Source organism: Zootoca vivipara, chromosome 6, assembly GCF_963506605.1.
Source record: "Zootoca vivipara chromosome 6, rZooViv1.1, whole genome shotgun sequence".
NCBI classification, from domain to species: domain Eukaryota; kingdom Metazoa; phylum Chordata; class Lepidosauria; order Squamata; family Lacertidae; genus Zootoca; species Zootoca vivipara.
This window is the reverse complement of record NC_083281.1, coordinates 75,416,383-75,436,082: the sequence shown is the minus strand read 5'-3', so window position 1 is coordinate 75,436,082 and position 19,700 is coordinate 75,416,383. Positions and strand designations below refer to the sequence as shown.

General features: G+C 44.0%; 1 protein-coding gene across 3 annotated transcripts; it reads right to left on the bottom strand.

The window, feature by feature from the left end:
* Nucleotides 1–4,377: 4,377 nt before the first annotated feature.
* On the bottom strand, nt 4,378–15,815 carry CDA (cytidine deaminase). 3 transcript variants are annotated; one of them, XM_035120944.2, is made up of 5 exons: nt 15,773–15,815; nt 10,495–11,155; nt 9,234–9,345; nt 7,481–7,538; nt 4,384–6,446 (listed from the first exon to the last, which is right to left on the bottom strand). In XM_035120944.2, exons 2-5 carry the CDS (start codon nt 10,670–10,672, stop codon nt 6,333–6,335), a joined length of 462 nt encoding a protein of 153 aa, XP_034976835.2. In that variant the 5' UTR covers nt 10,673–11,155; nt 15,773–15,815; the 3' UTR covers nt 4,384–6,332. The 3 variants fall into 3 exon arrangements, with proteins under 3 accessions (XP_060132122.1, XP_034976835.2, XP_060132123.1); XM_060276140.1 differs by lacking the exon at nt 15,773–15,815 and adding an exon at nt 13,591–13,916; XM_060276139.1 differs by lacking the exons at nt 10,495–11,155; nt 15,773–15,815 and adding an exon at nt 10,068–10,486 and having other exon boundaries at nt 4,378–6,446.
* Between the last annotated feature and the right edge of the window lie 3,885 nt (nt 15,816–19,700).

Sequence of the window (19,700 nt, the reverse complement as noted above, 5' to 3'; positions counted from 1 at the left end):
TTGTATAATTTGTATAATTTTGATTTGCATTTGTGTTATATTGATTCGTATTGATTTGTATTGATTTATGTTGAGTTATGTTGATTTTATAGTTAATATGTTTAATATTAAATAAAGTATTTTTTTTTAAAAAAAGAAGAAATTCGGTGCAAAGAAAAAATATTATATTATTTATTATTACTATTTAACCATTTTTATTTATGTAAATTAATAATAATATAATTAATAAACATTTATAATATACTTAATAATAATAATTTAGATAAATAAAAATAAATAAGTTTTTATAGTATATATTATTACTATTTAACTATATTTATTTATTTATAATAATAATAATAATAATATACATACAACCCACCCTATACCTGGAGGTCTCAGAGTGGTTCACAGAACAAAATCAAAATATAAAACCACAAAATATATAATCAAAATAAAAACAATAACCCCAACACACACACACACCCAAAAAACCCCACCACATTTTCAAGGGATGTCAATCAAGGGATGTCAATCAAAGTGCCTGGTTAAAAGGAACTTTTTTGCCTGGCGCCTAAAGGTAAATGAAGATTATATAACCCCTGAAATGTGTGAAAAAGGTGAAATGTGTGAAAAATTATGAGAAGCTATGGAATGAAATTAAAAGAGATTTGGAGATATGGTCAAGGTTGAAACTGTCCTTAATGGGCAGAATAGCAACTGTTAAAATGAATGTATTGCCAAGAATGCTGTTTTTATTTCAGGCCCTTCCGATAGTGGATAAGATGAAATGTTTTCAAGAGTGGCAAAAGACATTGTCTAAATTTGTCTGGCAAGGGAAGAAACCCAGAATCAAATACAAACTTTTGACAGATGTAAAAGAAAGGGGAGGATTCTCATTGCCAGACTTAAAGATTTACTTTGAAGCTGCAGCTTTCTGCTGGCTGAAGGAATGGTTTCTGTTAGACAATGACGATGTGCTAGATTTGGAAGGTCACGATAATGCATTTGGGTGGCATGCGTATTTATGGTATGATAAGGTAAAGTTACATAAAGGTTTCAAAAACCATATAATCAGGAAATCATTGTTCAACGTATGGATTAGATACAAAGATTTGTTGGAAAGGAAAACTCCTAGGTGGATTTCGCCGCTTGAGGCGAAGAAACCTAAAAGGACAAATATGGATGAGAATAGGCTGAAATACAAAGATATTTTGATGGAGGTGGAAAACCAATTTAAGTTAAGGCCATATGAACAATTGAAGGATAGGTTAAGTGACTGGTTTCAGTATGTGCAGATAAATGAAGCATTCAAGTTAGATAAAAAAATAGGATTCCAATCAGACAAATCGAAATTAGAAACAGAGTTAATAGAGACAGATAGCAAGAACTTGTCCAGAATGTATAATTTATTGTTAGAATGGCATTTGAAAGATGAGCAAACAAAATCGGTTATGATTGATTGGGCCAAGGATTTGGGTCACAATGTAATGATGTCGGATTGGGAAAAATTGTGGAAGAAGGGCATGAAGTTTACGGCGTGTACTGTGTTGAAGGAGAATCTAATGAAAATGATGTACAGATGGTACCTGACGCCGGTTAAGTTAGCGAAAATGTACCACAAAAGTGATAACAAATGCTGGAAATGTAAAGAGGATGTTGGCTCATTCTATCATATGTGGTGGACATGCCCTAAGGTAAAAGGCTTCTGGGAAATGATCTATAATGAAATGAAAAAGATATACAAAAATACATTTTTGAAAAAACCGGAAGCCTTTTTACTTGGAATAGTGGGGGAAGAAATCCCCAAAAACGATGTTATTTTGTTTATGTATGCCACCACAGCTGCGAGGATTTTAATTGCAAAATATTGGAAAAAAGAGGAATTGCCCTCTTTACAGGAATGGCAAATGAAAATGCTGGAGTTTATGGAATTGGCAGAACTGACAGGAAGACTCCGAGATCAAACAAGTGATAGAGTTGAAAAAGATTGGAGGAAGTTTAAAATATATGTAGGGAATTATTTTTGAAAGTAGAAAGTTTGAATATCTAGGGAAATACAGAAGTTAAGGCAATAGGGAGAAAAGAGGAGTTTAAAACGTAGAAAAATTGGTATATAGTAGAAAGATGAGTACAAGAAGAATCAAAGGGATTATATGATGAAAGTAAAAAAGATGAAATAGAAACTGCTACAGATGTATCTAAAAAGGAAAATCAGATAGTGGGGAATTGGGGAAGCCAAAAAGACAATGAGTTTAAAAAAGTGATTGAAGATGATATGTTTTTGTTTTGTTTTGTTTGTATTGATGTATTTTTGTATTTTTGTGTTTTTTGATATTTTGTGCTTTTTATGTTATAAAATGCTTAATAAAAAATATTTTTTTTTAAAAAAAGATTATATAACCCCGCCCCCAATCCAAGGATCACGGGGCAGTCTACAGTATAAAAACACAAAATGTATAACATAATAACACACGAAACCATTTAATGTGCTTGTATTGCTCCTTGTGCCGTTGAGCATGTGCTGAGTGCAGCCTATATTACATACAGTATTGGTATGTTTTGAATGTTTTAAGGGTGTTCTTGGTTTCTTTGTTTTTTAACCTGTTGACTGTTCCTAACTTAATCGGCCCGTTGTTATTTGATTTATTGAACATTATGTGATACTGTGTATTGCTGCCACCTGCTCGTGCCAAATCATTCCTAGGCTGTGGTAGACAAGAGTACTGTACTGTTGAGCTAGTGCAGAATGCACCTACACACAGAGAGAGAAAGATTTTGAGTATTTTAACCTTTTTATTTTGCTGATCTTAATCTGTGGTGGGGAAAAGTCAATAGTACTCTGTGTAGAGTACCATACAGATTTCAAGAGAGAGATTTGGTGTGTGAAGCAAGCCGGTGGCTGGCCAGCTCTATCCAGGAAGCCCACAAGTAGGGTGGGAAGGCCATAACGAAAGGGAGCAAGCAGGTTCCTCATAGCAGGGAGTTGCAAACAACAACAACAAAATGCAGAACAAGACCACTGCAATATATCTCAGTGCATTTGGGCAGTACATTCGGGAGACAGGAGTCCCTTAGGTATGAAATAAAAAAATAAAGGTCTTCTATGTATAATAAATGTTCATCAACGTACCAAGCAGACACGTACACAAATGTATAAACCACATGTGTGATGCAGCACAGGAAGACACCCCTGAAACTATTTTTGACTCCCAAACTGACAAAATGTTTCTCTGCAAGGAAGGAGGGGGTGAGGGAACCTTCCCATTGTCTCAGGAATTATTTTGATTACCATCACAACGGAATGGGCAGACTACCAGGAAGGGCAATCAGAGATGGCATTATCAGATAGCCTGGCAGACAGGGGATAAACAACATACTCAGATTTCTGTTGTAGACCGCCCTTTTCTGTGATGTAGGTATGATGTATCTGGGGGGTGGTCTTGGGCTACACCCCTTCTGTGATGTATGTATGATGTTTCTGGGGGTGGTCTTGGACTCCAGGGTGGGCAATTTAAATGTCTATATAAGGGCAGGCACGCCTTGGTTCTGGGTCCTCCTCTTTTCTCCTGTGTGAGAGGGAGCACCCTGTTGCAACAGTTCAATAAAGATCAGGCTTACTAGTTGCTTTGCTTCTCAACATTCTCTGGTTGGCCTCTTTTATTTTCTCCTACCGATGGAGAACCTACAAAGGACTCTACAAGGGCTCTTGTGTACCCCATAAGGGAATAAGGGCAGGTTTTGTTTATTGCAGGTATGAGGAGTCTGACCTATTTCTGCACGCAGGGATTCGTGATGGGAATGCCTTAAGGGCTGTGCGCCTTTAATTATGTTGCCCTCCTCTGTTACATAACTGTAGCAAAAACACAGCAATTTTGTTCCATTTTGATTGGAGCGGAGCTATGGAATTAATGCTGGCTGAAGGTTCTTTTGTTCTCTTGCTACATTTAGAGCAGCCTGTAACTAACAGTCTTTAATTATTGTAGAATTAAGCTCATTGTGTTGCCCTTGATAGAATTTTGTGGAGTTGAAAACAGCAAACCCATAAAGGAAAATATTGCTCTTGGGACGGATAGTGCTACACTCCTTTCTTCCCATGTGCTAGAATTTAAAACGGAGCAAATTAAAAACAAGAGTTAAGAAAAGCAGAGCCCAAATGAAGAAGAGGTGGTGGGGGACCGGGGAATAAATTCTTGATTTCCGCACTACTAGAAAGGCAGGGACAAAAGGATTCCCTTGGCTTCTGTTCTTTCAACACTCCTGGTTCTGTGGGTTTGTACATGTGGTGGCTTTTCCATGCCTCCCGAATTCCAATTTATGTAGGAATATTACTGACATTTATTCTGCAGCTCACTTCCTTCAGTTGTTCCGCATTGTCCCATCCTGCCTCCTTCCATCAGTGATTGCACGTTACGGCAGCCTTCCCCAACCTGGTGCCCTCTGGATGTTTCAGAACTCTGTCCTGTGCTGATTTCCCAAATATTATAAAGGCTATATACGTGCAAGATTTTTTTAAAATATATTTATTGAAAGGTTTTTTTCATACAGAATAAAAGAAAAACAATTTTATATAGCCAATATAGAAGAAAAAACAGAAAAACAAAAAGAGAGAAGGGAAAAAACACACACACAAAAGAAAACACTTCAAAAAAAGAAAAAAAGAAAAATAAACAATCTAATTTATATCCCATAATTATAACCAATTCCGACTTCCCCGTCCCCTCCTTTCCAAGCCCATTTTTATCCCAAAATATACAGCTTCCAATTTATTATAAAAGTACAACTTTTTGAATTCATTATTCACTCTAAAACAATTCAATTTTTCCCCTTATAAAAACATACAAATCTTATTTATCTATTAGATTCCCCATTGCCCTCTAATTTCCTCTCAAAAATGATTCACATAATCATATACGTGCAAGAATGACTCTTTACAAACCGTCCTTGAATAAAGCCAGGCATGGAGTTATTTGTCAAGTTTCACTCTTTTAATATTGCAACAAAAACATTTCCCTCCCTGTACGTGAGTAAAACACACAAAATTATCTTGACAAAAGCAAATATACAGGTTAAGAACGGCAAGCGGGAAACCACTTAAACAAAATATGGGTTCAGAGTCCAGACGCACACCTTTTAAAACTGCGGCTTTGAGAGCTGGTGTTCGGGCACTTCATTTCTTCCTCCCCATCCCTTTTTCCTTGTGTTCCATAGCTTTGAGATTGTAAGTCTGTTGACCGTGACTGTTTTCTGATTCATGTAAGAAAGAGTGGGGTGTCACAGAAAAAAGAAAAGACCCTTTTTTGGAAAATGATTGTCTAGAATTCTAGACATAAGGGTTGAGACCACAGCCCTGGAAGTCGTCCTCCTCCCCAGCCTTTTCAACATATTCTGGGGAAGAGCTGCACCCCAGCTGAGAAGCATCTGCTTTGCTTGCAGAAGATCCCAGGTTTAATTCCTGGCATCTCCAGGTAGGGCCATCTGAAATCTTGTGACAGAGCTTGAAACAAAACTAAGCTAGATGTTCCTATTTAAATCAACCCTTTATTAAGAACCGTGAGGACTGGGATCTTTTTTATTTATTTGGAGAAGGACCATAGTTTCTCCTAAAGAAGCTATGGTAGAGCATCTGCTTGGCATGCAGTTTCAATCCCCAGCATCTCCAAGTAGGGCTGAAAAAGTCTGAAGCCTCGGCAAGCCGCTGCCAGTCAGTGTAGAGTCTAGACGGTTCTGAGCTAGATAGACCAATGGCCTGATTTGGTCTAAGGCAGGCATCCCCAAACTATGGCCCTCCAGATGTTTTGGCCTACAACTCCCATGATCCCTAGCTAACAGGACCAGTGGCCGGGGAAGATGGGAATTGTAGTCCAAAACATCTGGAGGGCCGAAGTTTGGGGATGCCTGGTCTAATGCATCTTTCCATCTTCCACCTGGACCAGTGCATACTAGCAATGCAGATATTGAGATTAAGCCTTTTTTAGCGGAGAGTTCATGGGGGAAGCCACTTCTGCAAAGCAGGGCATTAAGCTGCAAAAAGATTTCATAGAATTGGAAGTTGGAAGGGACACCGAGGGTCATCTAGTCCAACCCCTGCAATGCAGGAATCTTTCACCCAAGGTGTGGCTCAAACCCATGGCCCTGCGATTAAGAGTCTCATGCTCTACCATTCCTTGCTCTCATAACTATTGCTCTTAGCTGAGTGACTTCCAAAGCAGCTCCCTCCCTGAAAGGAATAACATTTGAACTGAATATCTGAATCTGCAATAGTTTTGATATATATAAAAGGACTCTGTCCTCATGCAGGGAGCATAAAGGTCACCAAAGCCTCTGTGGGTTGATTCTTGTTTCTTGTGTCTTCAGACCATCTTCAGGTCTTCTGGTCCAAAGGGGAAAGGCAGCAGGTCCTCCAAAGTCTTCTGAATGTGTGTCCCATCTGCCTTGGCCAAGAAGATTTCCCAATGTTTGCCGAACTAGATAAGGGTTTTTAAAAAGAAGAAGAAAGAAATCCCACGAGATGGTTGTCTTATAGCACAATCTGATACATTTCTACCCCAAAGTGTGTCTTCTCACTGAGTTAGTACAGAGTTTTCCAAACTTGGCCCTCCAGCTGCTTTTAGAACTACAACTCCCATCATCCCTAGCTAGCAGGACCAGTGGTCAAGGATGATGGGTATTGTAGTCCAAAAACAGTTGGGGATGCAAGTTTGGGAAACAAGTGACTTAGAGCATAAGAAGAGCGCCCGAAGCTGGAGAATAAACATCATGGAGCATCTGTAGCAGCAAAATTGGATGCCTTTATCTGCCCAACTTGCATAAAAACATTTCTCTCCCATATTGGTCTCTAAAGCCACAGCGCTATAACTCTTCAGTGGCTAGACTTTACCCCTCGAAGGGGCCCTCTTCCATTGTCTCCCAAGACAGACGGGTGCTAGCTTGAAACTAGATCAGCTCAAAGGCCCGTTTAGGCCAGTATCCTGCTCTCCCAGTGGCCAACCAGATGCCCCAGTGGGAAGACCACAGCAGCCCTCAACAACTGGTACGCAGAGTCATAGCACCTCTGATACAGGAGGCATTCAGGTAATCGGCCTAGAACAGCCTAGATCCCTTTTTAAAAACTGGTGTGACATTAGCCACTTCCCAGTCCTTAAGTATGGACTCATCTTGGGGACAATTTATATTAGAAGGCCCGCCCCCTCTCCCCAATTTAAGATCTCTCTCTCTCTCTCTCTCTCTTTAATGCAGTGATGGCCAAACTTGGCCCTCCAGCTGTTTTGGGACTACAACTCCCATCATCCCTAGCTAACAGGACCAGTGGTCATGGATGATGGGAATTGTAGTCCAACAACAGCTGGAGGGCCAAGTTTGGCCACCACTACTTTAATGCCTCTCTAGCCTAAAGGAAGCAAGCCATTTCCACAGGAGGGATCTCTTATCCTTTGGTTCTGGTGTGTTCGTGTGACAAAGGCAAAGAAGGGTATGGGGTTTAAAGGGGAGGTATGTTTACCTCTCTGAGCACTTGTCTGCAAGCCCCGCAGGGCACCGCGAACGTTTCTTGGCTGTTGCTGTTGGAGCAGAATAAAAGCAGAGTTCAGAAGTCTCGCTCATAGCAGAGGAGGCTGTCTACAAAATATGCTAATATGGTGAAAGATTCAAGTTGAAAAAATAACAGAGTCAGAACAAGACACACGTCTCAGATCATTGGGTGGGTGGCTTCTGGACAGGTGTCAACTGACCACAAGGTTGGTCATCAATTGCCAGCCCAAATCTCTCTCCCCCCTTCACACGCAAACCTGGTTTAATCCAGATTAAAAGAGGGATAAAATCTGATAGGTACAAAAAGGAGCCTATTGCTCATAACCCAGTTGCAATGCCCCAGCAACCCATTTGCAAATATGAAGGCACCCAGAGTTGGAGGGGGCATTGAAAGCCATCTAGTCCACCCCCTGAACAATGCTTGGGCATCTCCAACAGGTGGTCCCAGCAAGGGGAGCTCACCACCTCTCTAGAGAATTGGTTCTATTGTCAAACTGCTCTTACAGCCAGATCTAGGTGTAGGACTCAGCTACATTAGTCAACAAACAGTGTTTTGAATGTATTATAAACCTGCAGCACCAGATGGCACCAGAGAGCAAAAAAAAAATCTTAAGTGATTTTTCCATAGCATTTTTTTCCTTCTGTTATAACAATTTAATTTCTGACTCATTTATATTGGTTTTTCCCCTTTGTGTAGATCCATCCCTAGACCTCTTAGAAAAAAAGCTATAAAAACCCATGTATTCCTTCATTCTGCTTGTTATGGAAAAAGCTTTTCATTCCAATGTTATTTTATTGCATTGCGCCTTCTTGGTGTCTTTACCTGTCATGCAAAAGCACTTGAGAAGGGTACAGAGCAGGTGAGAGGGGTGTGGGGGCCAAACAGACACACATTTGGCCCTTGGGCTTGAGTTTCTCCAGCCCTGGTCTCTTATCTCACCAGATCTCTCACCACAGGCCAGGGGAAAGGAAAGAAGGTCAAGAAATCCATAGCATTTAAGACTCAGTGTATGTAGTGAACTGACTGTCTGGCCCCTTCTGCATTCCTTATTTAAAGCAGCATCAAACCACCTTAAATGGTCATGACTTCCCCCCTGCCCCCCGCCCAAGAATCTGAGAACTGTAGTTTGTTGCTTGGTGCTGAGAGTACTTAGGAAGCTATTCCGTTCCCAGAGGAACAATCCCCAGAGTAGTTCAACCATCAATCCCTCTTCCTAGTGAATTCTGGGAACTGCAGCTCTTTGAGGGGGAATAGGGGTCACCTAATAACTCTCAGCCAACCTAGCAGTTCGAAAGCACATCAAAAGTGCAAGTAGATAAATAGGAACCGCTACAGTGGGAAGGTAAACGGTGTTTCCATGTACTGCTCTGGTTTGCCAGAAGCGGCTTTGTCATGCTGGCCACATGACCTGGAAGCTATACACCGGCTCCCTTGGCCAATAATGCGAGATGAGCGCGCAACCTCAGAGTCGGTCACGACTGGACCTAATGGTCAGGGGTCCCTTTACCTTTACCTAATAACTCTCAGCACTCTTAATAAGCAACAGTTTCCAGCATTCTTTGGGGAAAGCCATAGCTGTTTGAAGTGGTGCGAGCCTGCTTTAAATGTATAGTGCAGATAAAGCCACTGGCTGATAGCAATTATTTATAGCCCACCTTCCAGGATGCAAATCCTCCCCAAGGCTGCTTGTTCACCAAGGAAGCAGGATAGGAATAATACCTACCAAATAATAGCTATAGCTCGAAATTTTGTATGCCCTTCTGAGACTGCCTTCTGGATTGCCGTACGCTCAGCACACACGCCCAGCGGGTAACATGCATTTTCAATGTTGCAACCTGAAGAAAGCACAAGATGGGTTAAAATCTCTCGTGACAAAGCCTTAGAATCCATATCTATAGTATATTGTCCTCATGGCAGCAATGCCTCCAGCATGGATTGGCTGAGCTGTTGTGGCATCACATAACATTCCATTGCTTATGGAATTGGAGAGCTTGCAGGTCAGCTTTTGTGAGGGAAAAGAACATTGTCAGTTTGACAGGAATTAAAAATTAAAAAAGGGTCAAGGGCTGGGGAATGGTTCTGGGGAACTAAGGAGCCAGTTCCTGATCATATATATATATATATATATATATATATATATATATATATATATTGATTGGATTTTTAAAAATCCAACCATTTCTGCCAATCTATCTTTGATACAAAAGCCACAGTTAGAACTTGAACTGGTTAATTAAGATAAAAAAATTCCTTCAGTAGCACCTTAAAGACCAACTAAAACTTAGTTGGTCTTTAAGGTGCTACTGAAGGAATTTTTTTTATTTTACTTCGACCCAGACCAACACGGCTACCTACCTGTAACCAGAACTATGGTTAATTAAGTATTGTCAATTTCATTCACTTTTTACTCTGAGTGATATCAGTTCTGGTTCATTGATTATACAGTACACTAGCTACCCCCTGCAAAAGAAAAGTTCTGGTTCAAAACACATGATGATAAACATCAGCACTGTAGGTTTATTTCCCATTTCAAACCTCACGGCTCCCAAGAACTCACAGTGAGGCATTCGGCCCAACATGTTCAGATGTAGCTGGACAATTAGCCATGCTTGCTGGGGTTGATGGGAGTTGGGAGTCCGATAGCATCCATCAGGCGGCATGATGGCTATCATGTGAGCATCGATGCAAATGTAGAAATAACAGCATGGATTTAAGCAGAAAATGCAGTGCACCTTGGCACAATGGGGAAGACCAGGTGACCTGCATGCTACCCCACCCAGTTCTGAGGGTTCTTGATCTTTCAACCAGACTTGAACCTGCAAATCCATTACTACCAGGCCCAAAGGGTAGGGCAGGGAAAGGTTCCTTGTCTGAAGCTCTGGAGTTCCACTGCCACCCAGAGTGGACAGTACTGAGCCAGATGGACTTCTGTAGAAAGATGCATGGCATGGCTGCCACATGGAGGAGGGTCTTCCGTCACTTACCAGAGAAGATCTTCCCATCGGAGGTCAGGAGGGCAGCTCCCACCGGGTAGTTGCTGTAGGGGCAGTAGGCAAACCGCTTGGCTTCTTTGCTTGCGGCCAAAAGGAGTTTAACCTGTTCGGGTCCCAGTGCAGAACTGGGCACAGCGGGATTTGGAGCGTCGCCGTGCTGTTGCGCCATTGCAACGTGGAGGCAGTATCTGGCAGGGCGTTCCTTGGCAAAAGCCACACTCCCAAGGACAGCAGCGTGTGTGCAGGCACAACCCCTGAGATTCACCTTTCCTTTAATTCACATTAGAGGAGAATTGGGGTCTTTCTCTGACAGGTGCCACAGGCAATGCACACCTATCTGTTGCTGCAAAAGTGCCTGGCCAGGCTCTCGTCCTCTCTTGCAATGCAAAACAACTTTCTCTGAGCGAAGTGCTTCGATCTTTGCTCTTTAGATAGCTACACTGTTTGTGTGCAGTTTTTTTTTGGGGGGGGGGGACTTGCCTGCCCTTTCTCAGCAAATGTTCTCTCCGGGAATCATGTTTTCCAAATTTTTGCTGCTGCCAAAGGCCAACGAGGTTGGATGGGTCAGGTCAACGTCCCCACATGCTCCTTAGCTCTCTTGACAGGCCCCTTTGTCCTCCTCTGCTCTGGCTCTGTGGCGACTTAAAGGTCCCTGCAACAGAATCAGAATGATGGTGAGATGCAACAGTCGCTCGGGAGTGACAGATGCCCATTAGATCTGGGGCTCATGCTCGAACGATGTGCTATGTGCTAGGCTTCCAGTGCCTCTGTTGAACCAAGTGGCTGTTGTGGGCATTTGGAAAGGTTTAGCTGCCGCCTTGGTTCAGGGAAGCAGCAGCCTCCGTCTCCTGTTTCACCTCTGTGGGTGCCCAAAGTGAGTTTGTTTGCAGATACGTTGAGCCTGGCTCCGGGAACTTGGGTGTGGATTAATGAGAACGCAGGTCACGTGTCAAGCCACAGAACACCATAGCAACAAAGGAGATGGGTGTGGAATGCTGTTAGGAAGAAACCACCAGGGAAGAAGGTGGGAGGGAGGGAGGGAGACAGTGCGTGCACATAATACAGGAACCATTGGAAGCTGCCTTATATGTACATTGTAAGGCCATTGCCCTTATCTAGTTCAGCATTGTTTACACTGAGTGGCACCAGCTCTGCAGACAGGATATGTTCCCTGGGACCTTCTGCATTCAAATCAGGTGCTCTACTACTGAGCTACAGCCCTTCCCAAATAGGAAGCTGCCTTATTACAGACTCCATCTAACTCAATATTCTCCACACTGACTGGTAGCATCTCTTCACGACTGGAGATTTTTTTTGTTTTTTTTAAAATCAGCCCTACCTACCTGGAGATGACAAGGGCTGAACCTGGGTCTCTCAGCTCAGCCACCGAGCCACAGACCTTCCCCTGAACATTGGTGGACTCTCCTTCCTTGGAAGTTTTTTAAGCAGAGGTTGAATGGCCATCTGCCATGGATGCGTTCGTTGAGATTCTTGCATTGCAAGGGGTTGGACTAGATGACTCTCAGGGTCCCTTCCAACTCTGCAGCTCTACAATTCTATGATGGACGACAATCCCAAATACCTTTCCACATGTATTACTACCAAGCAAGGAGCACCCCTTTCCTAAACTTGTGCATTTGATTTATTATCATCCCCCTCCTTTTCCCCCGCCTAAATCAGGCACCCCCAAACTCAGTCCTTCAGCTGTTTTGGGACTACAACTCCCATCATCCCTAGCTAACAGGACCAGTGGTCAGGGATGATGGGAATTGTAGTCCCAAAACAGCTGGAGGGCCGAGTTTGGGGGGATGCCTGGCCTAAATGGTGGGGAGCTCAGTGACAGAGCATCCACTTCAATCCTGAAGCGTCCTGAATCCAATCCCCAACTGCAGGACTTTGTTGAACACCTTACTGAAATCAAGATAAATGAATCTGTCATATGCAACAACCATTCCATCAGACCAGTGGTTTTCAGCCAGTGTGCCGTGGCACCCTGGGGTGCCTTGAATGATAGTCAGGGGTGCTGCGGGCAACACTGGCCTCTGTCCCTCTTTCCTTCCTTCCCTCCCTCCTCTGATGCCCTCTCACATCTCTGCCTCCCAAAGGCTTGCACAGCTGTTTGTTGCACCCTGGAGATTCCCAAGGAGAGGGGAATGGAGAGGAGGCTGAAGGAACACTCCACAATGGAGCATGTTTGGAAAAAAGGGTGAGAGGCTGCCAGCTCTGCAGGGAAGAGATGACTGGGCTCCACAAGCTCTGCTAAAAGAGCATCAGCTTTGGCTCCTCCCCAAATTGTTCACAAGAATTTTTAAACTAACTGTGAGTGCTTTCTGGCCATTTTCTCCTCCCTTCCAATCCCTTTTCATTCCATAATGTGCCTCTGTGATTGCCCCTGCATGAGACTCTCTTCTTACTGATATTCATAAGCCACTCTGGGAATCTGTTTTGTTGGTTTGTTTGGTCGAAGAGCTAGATTAAAAAGGCCAGTCACCATAATTATCAATGCATTATTATAAAGATGATTCAAAAGTGTCTCCTTGAATTCTGGGGCTCTTAGGGGTGAGCCCTGCCTGGGTATGGACCAGAAGCCCCCTGCCAAGCCCCCAAACACCCACCAGTGTATATAAATTAACATATGCAAATATGAATTTCTGCTATGGCCCTGTGCTGCCCCCCCCCCAGTCCTTTAAGCAACAATCCTCATCTCCAGTATTCATCAGGAGAAACTGATCTCCCTTTCCCACCTTTTTGAGGACAGGGGACCATGCTTTCCCTGCTCTATATAGGAAGCGTACAGACCAATAGAATCCCGAACCAATGAATCAATGGCAAGAATTATAAACCCGTGTCTTCATTATGCTTTATTGAGGGATCTCCTCCCGCATTGGAAACTTCTGTAAATGCCTACTGGTCCACCTAGTTCAGTACTGTCTATATTAGCTGGCAGCATCTCTCCAGGGCTTTAAGCAAGATGGGAAATCCAATCTCTAGCTGGAAATGCTGAGGCTTGAACCTGGGACCTTGTGTGTGGAAAGCAGACCCTCTGCCACTGAGCTACGTCCCTTCCGCAATCCTCTGTCCCCTCACCTGTTTATGGGCTTTCTCAGAGACGAGACAGGCAGAGGTTCAGAGGGAACGTGGGGAGGTTCCTTGGATGTCCCTAGGATGCAATTCACCCAACTCCAAATTCTTGAAGGCGTTTCTTGTCCTTATCAGTCTTGGACTGCAATCCTGACTCCTCACTGGCTCTATTGCTTATGCAAGATTACACACACAGTTCCCCTTTCTGGGCAAGATGGGGGCAAAACAGAAGTTGGTTTTTAAGTCCCACCTTCTCTTTGTCACCCGTTAACATTTCACCACCCTTCCTGGGCATTTCACCACCACCCTGGACATTTCACCACTCTTCCTGGGCAGTGGCATAACTGTTTCTGTCCTTTACCTGTCCCTATAGGTCTAAACTACTCATTTGTATTTGTCCATGCTGATCCGCCACTCTTCCTACTATTTTTTTTAAAAAATATATAAAACATCAGCTCCTTGTTTAGCTTTTTTTTTGCATTGGATTGTATACCAGTGTTTCTCAACCTTTTTGGGGCCAAGGCACACTTGTTCCATGAAAAAAATCACGAGGCACACCACCATTAAAAAAGTTAAAAAATTTAAATCTGTGCCGCCCTATATTGACTATATAATTATGACTGTAAGAAACACTTGCCAATTGCTGTGTTGGTTGCAATCTCCTGTAATAAGGCTTCACAAGCCGCTGATTTCTCTGCCAGCACAATCCTTTGCTCAGCAAGTTTCAGGTTGAGCTCATCCAGCCAGCTTCTTTAAGTTTGTCTAAAACCACCCTCCCGTGGTGGTGGCTGTTGAGAGCTGCGCTCGCCCCGCGTCGTGACCAGGCCGGCTTCCTTTCTGGCGGGTTGGTGTTGTTTATTGGCGGCCGCCAGGCACGTGACAATGCAAATCGCCCTTCTCGTCGCCACACGTCGCGGCACACCAGCCAGCGTCTCGCGGCACACTAGTGTGCCGCGGAACAGCGGTTGAGAAACGCTGTTGTATACAATGCTAGTCCTACCCAAAGTAGGACCATCGTAAGCTAACGGACATGAGAAGATTGTTGTTGTTTGTTGTTTAGTTGTGTCTGACTCTTCGTGACCCCATGGACCAGAGCACGCCAGGCACTCCTGTCTTCCAGTGCCTCCCGCAGTTTGGTCAGATACATGTTGGTAGCTTCTAGAACACTTTTTGGCCGATTGCGAGGCAATGGCAGGCGCTGTTCTCATCAGCTGGGGAGGACGTGGTGCCTTCGAGGCAAGGGGGCACCGCTACAAGGCAGCGACCCCCATAAAAACCCCTAATCGAGCGTTTAGGGGGCATGGATCCAGCAGATGCCAGGAGCATGCTCCCCCCTCCCTCCACCGGTTGCTTAGTTTTTGGGGGGCCAAGAGAGCAGAGGGTAGCAGTAAAACGTGGCGCATTGGAACAAAGCTATCTCGGAGGCACGAAGCTGCGACCCTGCCAGGCAACAGCAGTTGAGGTTTAATCCTGACAAGACAGAAGTACTGTTTTGGGGGGTCAGGAGGTGGGCAAGTGTGGAGGACTCCCTGGTCTTGAATGGGGTAACTGTGCCCCTGAAGGACCAGGTGCGCAGCCTGGGAGTCATTTGGGACTCACAGCTGTCCATGGAGGCACAGGTTAATTCTGTGTCCAGGGCAGCTGTCTACCAGCTCCATCTGGTACGCAGGCTGAGACCTTACCTGCCCGCAGACTGTATTGTCAGAGTGGTGCATGCTCTGGTTATCTCCCGCTTGGACTACTGCAATGCGCTCTACGTGGGGTTACCTTTGAAGGTGACCCGAAAACTGCAATTAATCCAGAATGCGGCAGCTAGACTAGTGACTGGGAGTGGCCGCCGGGACCACATAACACCGGTCCTGAGAGATCTACACTGGCTCCCAGTACGTTTCTGAGCACAATTCAAAGTGTTGGTACTGACCTTTGAAGCCCTAAACGGCCTCGGTCCTGTATACCTGAAGGAGCGCCTCCACCCCCACCATTCAGCCCGGACACTGAGATCCAGCACCGAGGTTCTTCTGGCGGTTCCCTCATTGCGAGAAGTGAGGTTATAGGGAACCAGCAGGTGTCAAGGCAACAAGTAACTATTTTACTTTTAGAAGACAATAATATTGTCCTGAGCCCAAAGTTGCATTTGAATTTAAGAAGCTAAGAACTGCCTAAAAGGGAAAAATTAGTTGCTACTTACTTTGGAAGAGAGTCCTCTAAGTGGTCAGCGAGAGACTATTGTTATTCATTCTAAAGGAATGTACCGTACTTTCAATTTTGAATTTATGAACTGCCAAGAGCTCCACTGAATATAAGGACTGGATATATAAGGGAATTGGATTGGATCTTGGTGAAGAAAATAGAGAAAAAAGGATATATTGTTTGAAAATGGATTGTTACTTTTGACTTTCGATTCCAGATGAGTTGTGGACACCATTTCCTGTTTTGCGAACACTGACTGTCCTTGGAGAAGGAAAGTAGATAGCCAAAACATGTCTGCCTTTGAGCTGTTTGTGCTGGCACAGCTATTGGAACTTAAAAATGACTTGGTACAGTGAAATCTGGAGATTAGAAAATTCAATGGTTGCGATGATCAGAAAGAACTGAACAGCAGGAGTGAGAGTCCAACTGTCCAGTCGGAAGTGGGGGAGAAAACCCAACAAGAAGGACTGGGGAAGGGTGAGAGCACCCCAGTCCATATAGAAGAAATTGAGTGGTACTGAAGGAGTGAGAGTCCATCTGTGCATGAAAAACTAGTTGAGAAAAATTAGTATGAAATCTCCTCTCGACAGATGAAGACTGTTATGTATTAGTGTATATAATTTTCCCTCAGGTCCTTGACAGTTGTTTTAGGAGGGAGCTTTGAATTATGTTTGATACATTGTTTGAGCCAGCCTCTATAAAAGCAGGCCAGCTCAGCAATGCAGTTCAGTTCTGTTCTGGCTTCCGAATAAAGAGCTTCTTGAAGAATCGCTGTGTCATCTACCTACTATTTAATACGGGCGACGAGGATGGGATGGATGGACATCAGAGCACAGCCAGATTCGAACGTTCACCGAGCGGAATCACTGAGCGGAATCACTGAGCGGAACCAATTCAGAGCCAGACCGTTCTGGCTAGAGCACTGTGTTCCATCTATCGCCCTCCACGTTGGCATCGGAATCATGGTTTCATTTGTGCCTCTACCGCCGTTTGCACCAGCCTCTGAATCATGGGACGCTTACCTCACTCGGTTTGCCTGCTATCTCCAAGCAAATGAGCTGACAGCGGTGTCTGCAGAACGGAAGCGGGGCCTTTTCCTCTGTCTTTGTGGCTCCGAGGTCTTCGAGACAGCCTGGGCCTTGGTCGCGCCTCTAGCTGTTGAGGCAACACCAGGGGACACGCTCAAAGAGAAGCTCTGTAACCACTATGTGCCCAAGCCGTCCAAAATTGCTGCCCGTCATGCATTAATAGTTTTCATCCCCCCAGGGCCACATTCCCTTCTGGCCAACCTCCCAGGGGCCGCATTCTAATAGTAGGCAGGGGCAGCGGCAAAAGTGGGTGGGGTGATGTATGTAAATTTTACCTTGCTCGGTTTGCCTGCTATCTCCAAGCGAATGAGCTGACAGTGGTGTCTGCAGAACGGAAGCAGGGCCTTTTCCTCTGTCTTTGTGGCTCCGAGGTCTTCGAGACAGCCTGGGCCTTGGCCGCGCCTCTAGCTGTTGAGGCAACACTGTGGGACACGCTCAAAGAGAAGCTCCGTAACCACTATGCGGCCAAGCCGTCCAAAATTGCTTCCCGTCATGCGTTCTACCACCAAGATCAGGCAGAGGGTAAGTCGATCAACAACTACATCGCCGCGCTTCGAAAGGCCGCCCTGCACTGCCAGTTCCGAGACTTAGAAGACACCCTGATGGATCGAATTGTCTGTGGAGTTTGGGACAACCGTCTACAACGGTGCCTCCTCGCCATGCCAGACCTCATGCTGCAGAAGGCCATTGAGCAGGCAGCAGCTGAACTCTATGCTCAGGAGATCCGCAAGGCCAGCAGCCCGCATCCTGCTAAGAACACAATTCCCGTGCACCACGAGGAAGCCAGCAGTGACGAGGCACCCTCCAGTGAAGACAATGACGTGCATCAGACAATAAAGACATCGAACCAGGGAGTCAAGATGATCACAGAAATTAGAAAAGGGGTGTTTAGAATTAGATTGAAGAAAGATGCAGGGCAGCAGGGGAAGGTTAAAGGAATGAGGGTAGAAAGAAAGGCGAGGAAGGGTGTGGGATAAATAGTTTATAAGTGGTTATGTAATAGGGTAACCCGGATCGAAATAGGACTGTTTTTATAGACTTGCCGACCGTAAAAGGGGCCTTGTGATTAGAAGAGTTAATAATAGAAATATGGTTTTGACTGAGATGGGGAGTTCTTAGAAGAGAGGCGTGGGTATAAGGAAGAGAATTTTTAGTTTAGTATTGTGTAAAAGTAGATTAAGAATTTTATAATATGAATTAAATGAATAAGTATGTTTAAGGTAGAAATATAATATGTAAGGAAAGAGGAGTATGATGTTGTTATAGATGATAAATATGTAAACTATAATGAAAAGGATAATTATAGAATTTTTGTTTAAAATTTAAAGTGTATAAACATGTTCAAGATAGAAAGAAACAATGTTAAGATGATGATTATGAAATTGCCAAAGAGAGTATAAGATGAACCACAGGAAGGGGGGCTGAGGAAGTCAACTTACAATGTCAGAAAAGAGGAATGGTTTTTGAATTATCGTATATGTATGTTTTTGTTTTTTGTTTTATTATGTTTATGTTAATGTTTTTATTTGTGTTTCTTGTTTTATGTGTATTTTGTTTTCTCTTTTAGGTATTCTGGGGGTTGGTGTGCTGGTGATGTTTTGTTGTTATATGTTAAAAAACCAATAAAATTATTTTAAAAAATATATAGGGCACTGTCCAAACATCTCATCCTCTGTCGTCTCCTTCTCCTTGTGCCCTCAATATTTCCCAACATCAGGGTCTTTTCCAGGGAGTCTTCTCTTCTCATGAGGTGGCCAAAGTATTGGAGCCTCAGCTTCACGATCTGTCCTTCCAGGGAGCACTCAGGGCTGATTTCCTTAAGAATGGATAGGTTTGATCTTCTTGCAGTCCATGGGACTCTCAAGAGTCTCCTCCAGCACCATAATTCAAAAGCATCAATTCTTCGGCGATCAACCTTCTTTATGGTCCAGCTCTCACTTCCGTACATCACTACTGGGAAAACCATAGCTTTAACTATAAAGGTCTCTTCCAATTAACCAGAGCACCCCCTTGCTGCCCCAGCTGGAAAATTCACATTTGGTGAATTTGGTGAATTCACAGCTGGAAAATTCACATTCCATGGGTGCCACAGGCAAGGAGTGGCTGTTTATAAATTCACTGTGGGAGAAGTGCAGTGATGCGGCAACGTCTTTGGCAGGTGACATTTGGAGCCTTTAATCTGTTTAAAGTGTCCAGATAAAGGGATGCAATAGCACTACAGTCATCGCTTCTGCCTTGGTCAAACCTCACCTGGAGTCCTGTGTCCAGTTTAAGAAGGATATTGACAAGCTGGAAGGTGAGGAGAAGAGGGTGACCAAGATGACCGAGGGTCTGTAAGCCAAGCCTTATGGCTTATGAGGGACAGTTGAAGGAACTGGGAATGTTTAGCCTGGAGAAGAGGAGACTGAGAATTGGCAGAATACCCAATGGAAGATGGAGCGTGCTTGTTTTCTGTTGTGCCAGAGGGGAGGATCCAAACCAATGGATTAAAATTGCAAGAAAGATTCCAACTAAACATTTGGAAGAACTTTTTGATGATAAGAGCTGTTTGACTGTGGAACGGACTGCTTTGGAAGGTGGGATACTCTTATGCCTTGGTAGGTTTTTAAGTGGAGTTTGGATGGCCATCTGTCAGGTATTCTTTAGTTGTGATCCCTGCATTGGCAGGGTTGGACTAGATGACCCTTGGGGTTCCCTTTGAGCTCTATAATTCTATGAGTCTGTTATTCTAAGCTTCTACGTCATATCCTTTGTGTGTTCTTTGGTACCTTAAGCCTGTGTGCTCTCCCAAACTTTGTTTAAACTGTTTCCATCTTACTGAGCAAATCACTACTATGA

What these genes read in the sequence shown, in the direction of transcription:
- CDA (XM_060276139.1), bottom strand. Translation starts at nt 10,470, where the DNA reads ATGTGGCAGCCATGCCATGCATCTTTCTACAGAAGTCCATCTGGCTCA. An exon ending in GTTGGGCCGAATGCCTCACT is followed by an intron (nt 9,346 to 10,067) that starts GTGAGTTCTTGG and finishes TGCTTTCTTCAG; the next exon opens with GTTGCAACATTGAAAATGCA. An exon ending in GCAGACAAGTGCTCAGAGAG is followed by an intron (nt 6,447 to 7,480) that starts GTAAACATACCT and finishes ACCCTTATCTAG; the next exon opens with TTCGGCAAACATTGGGAAAT.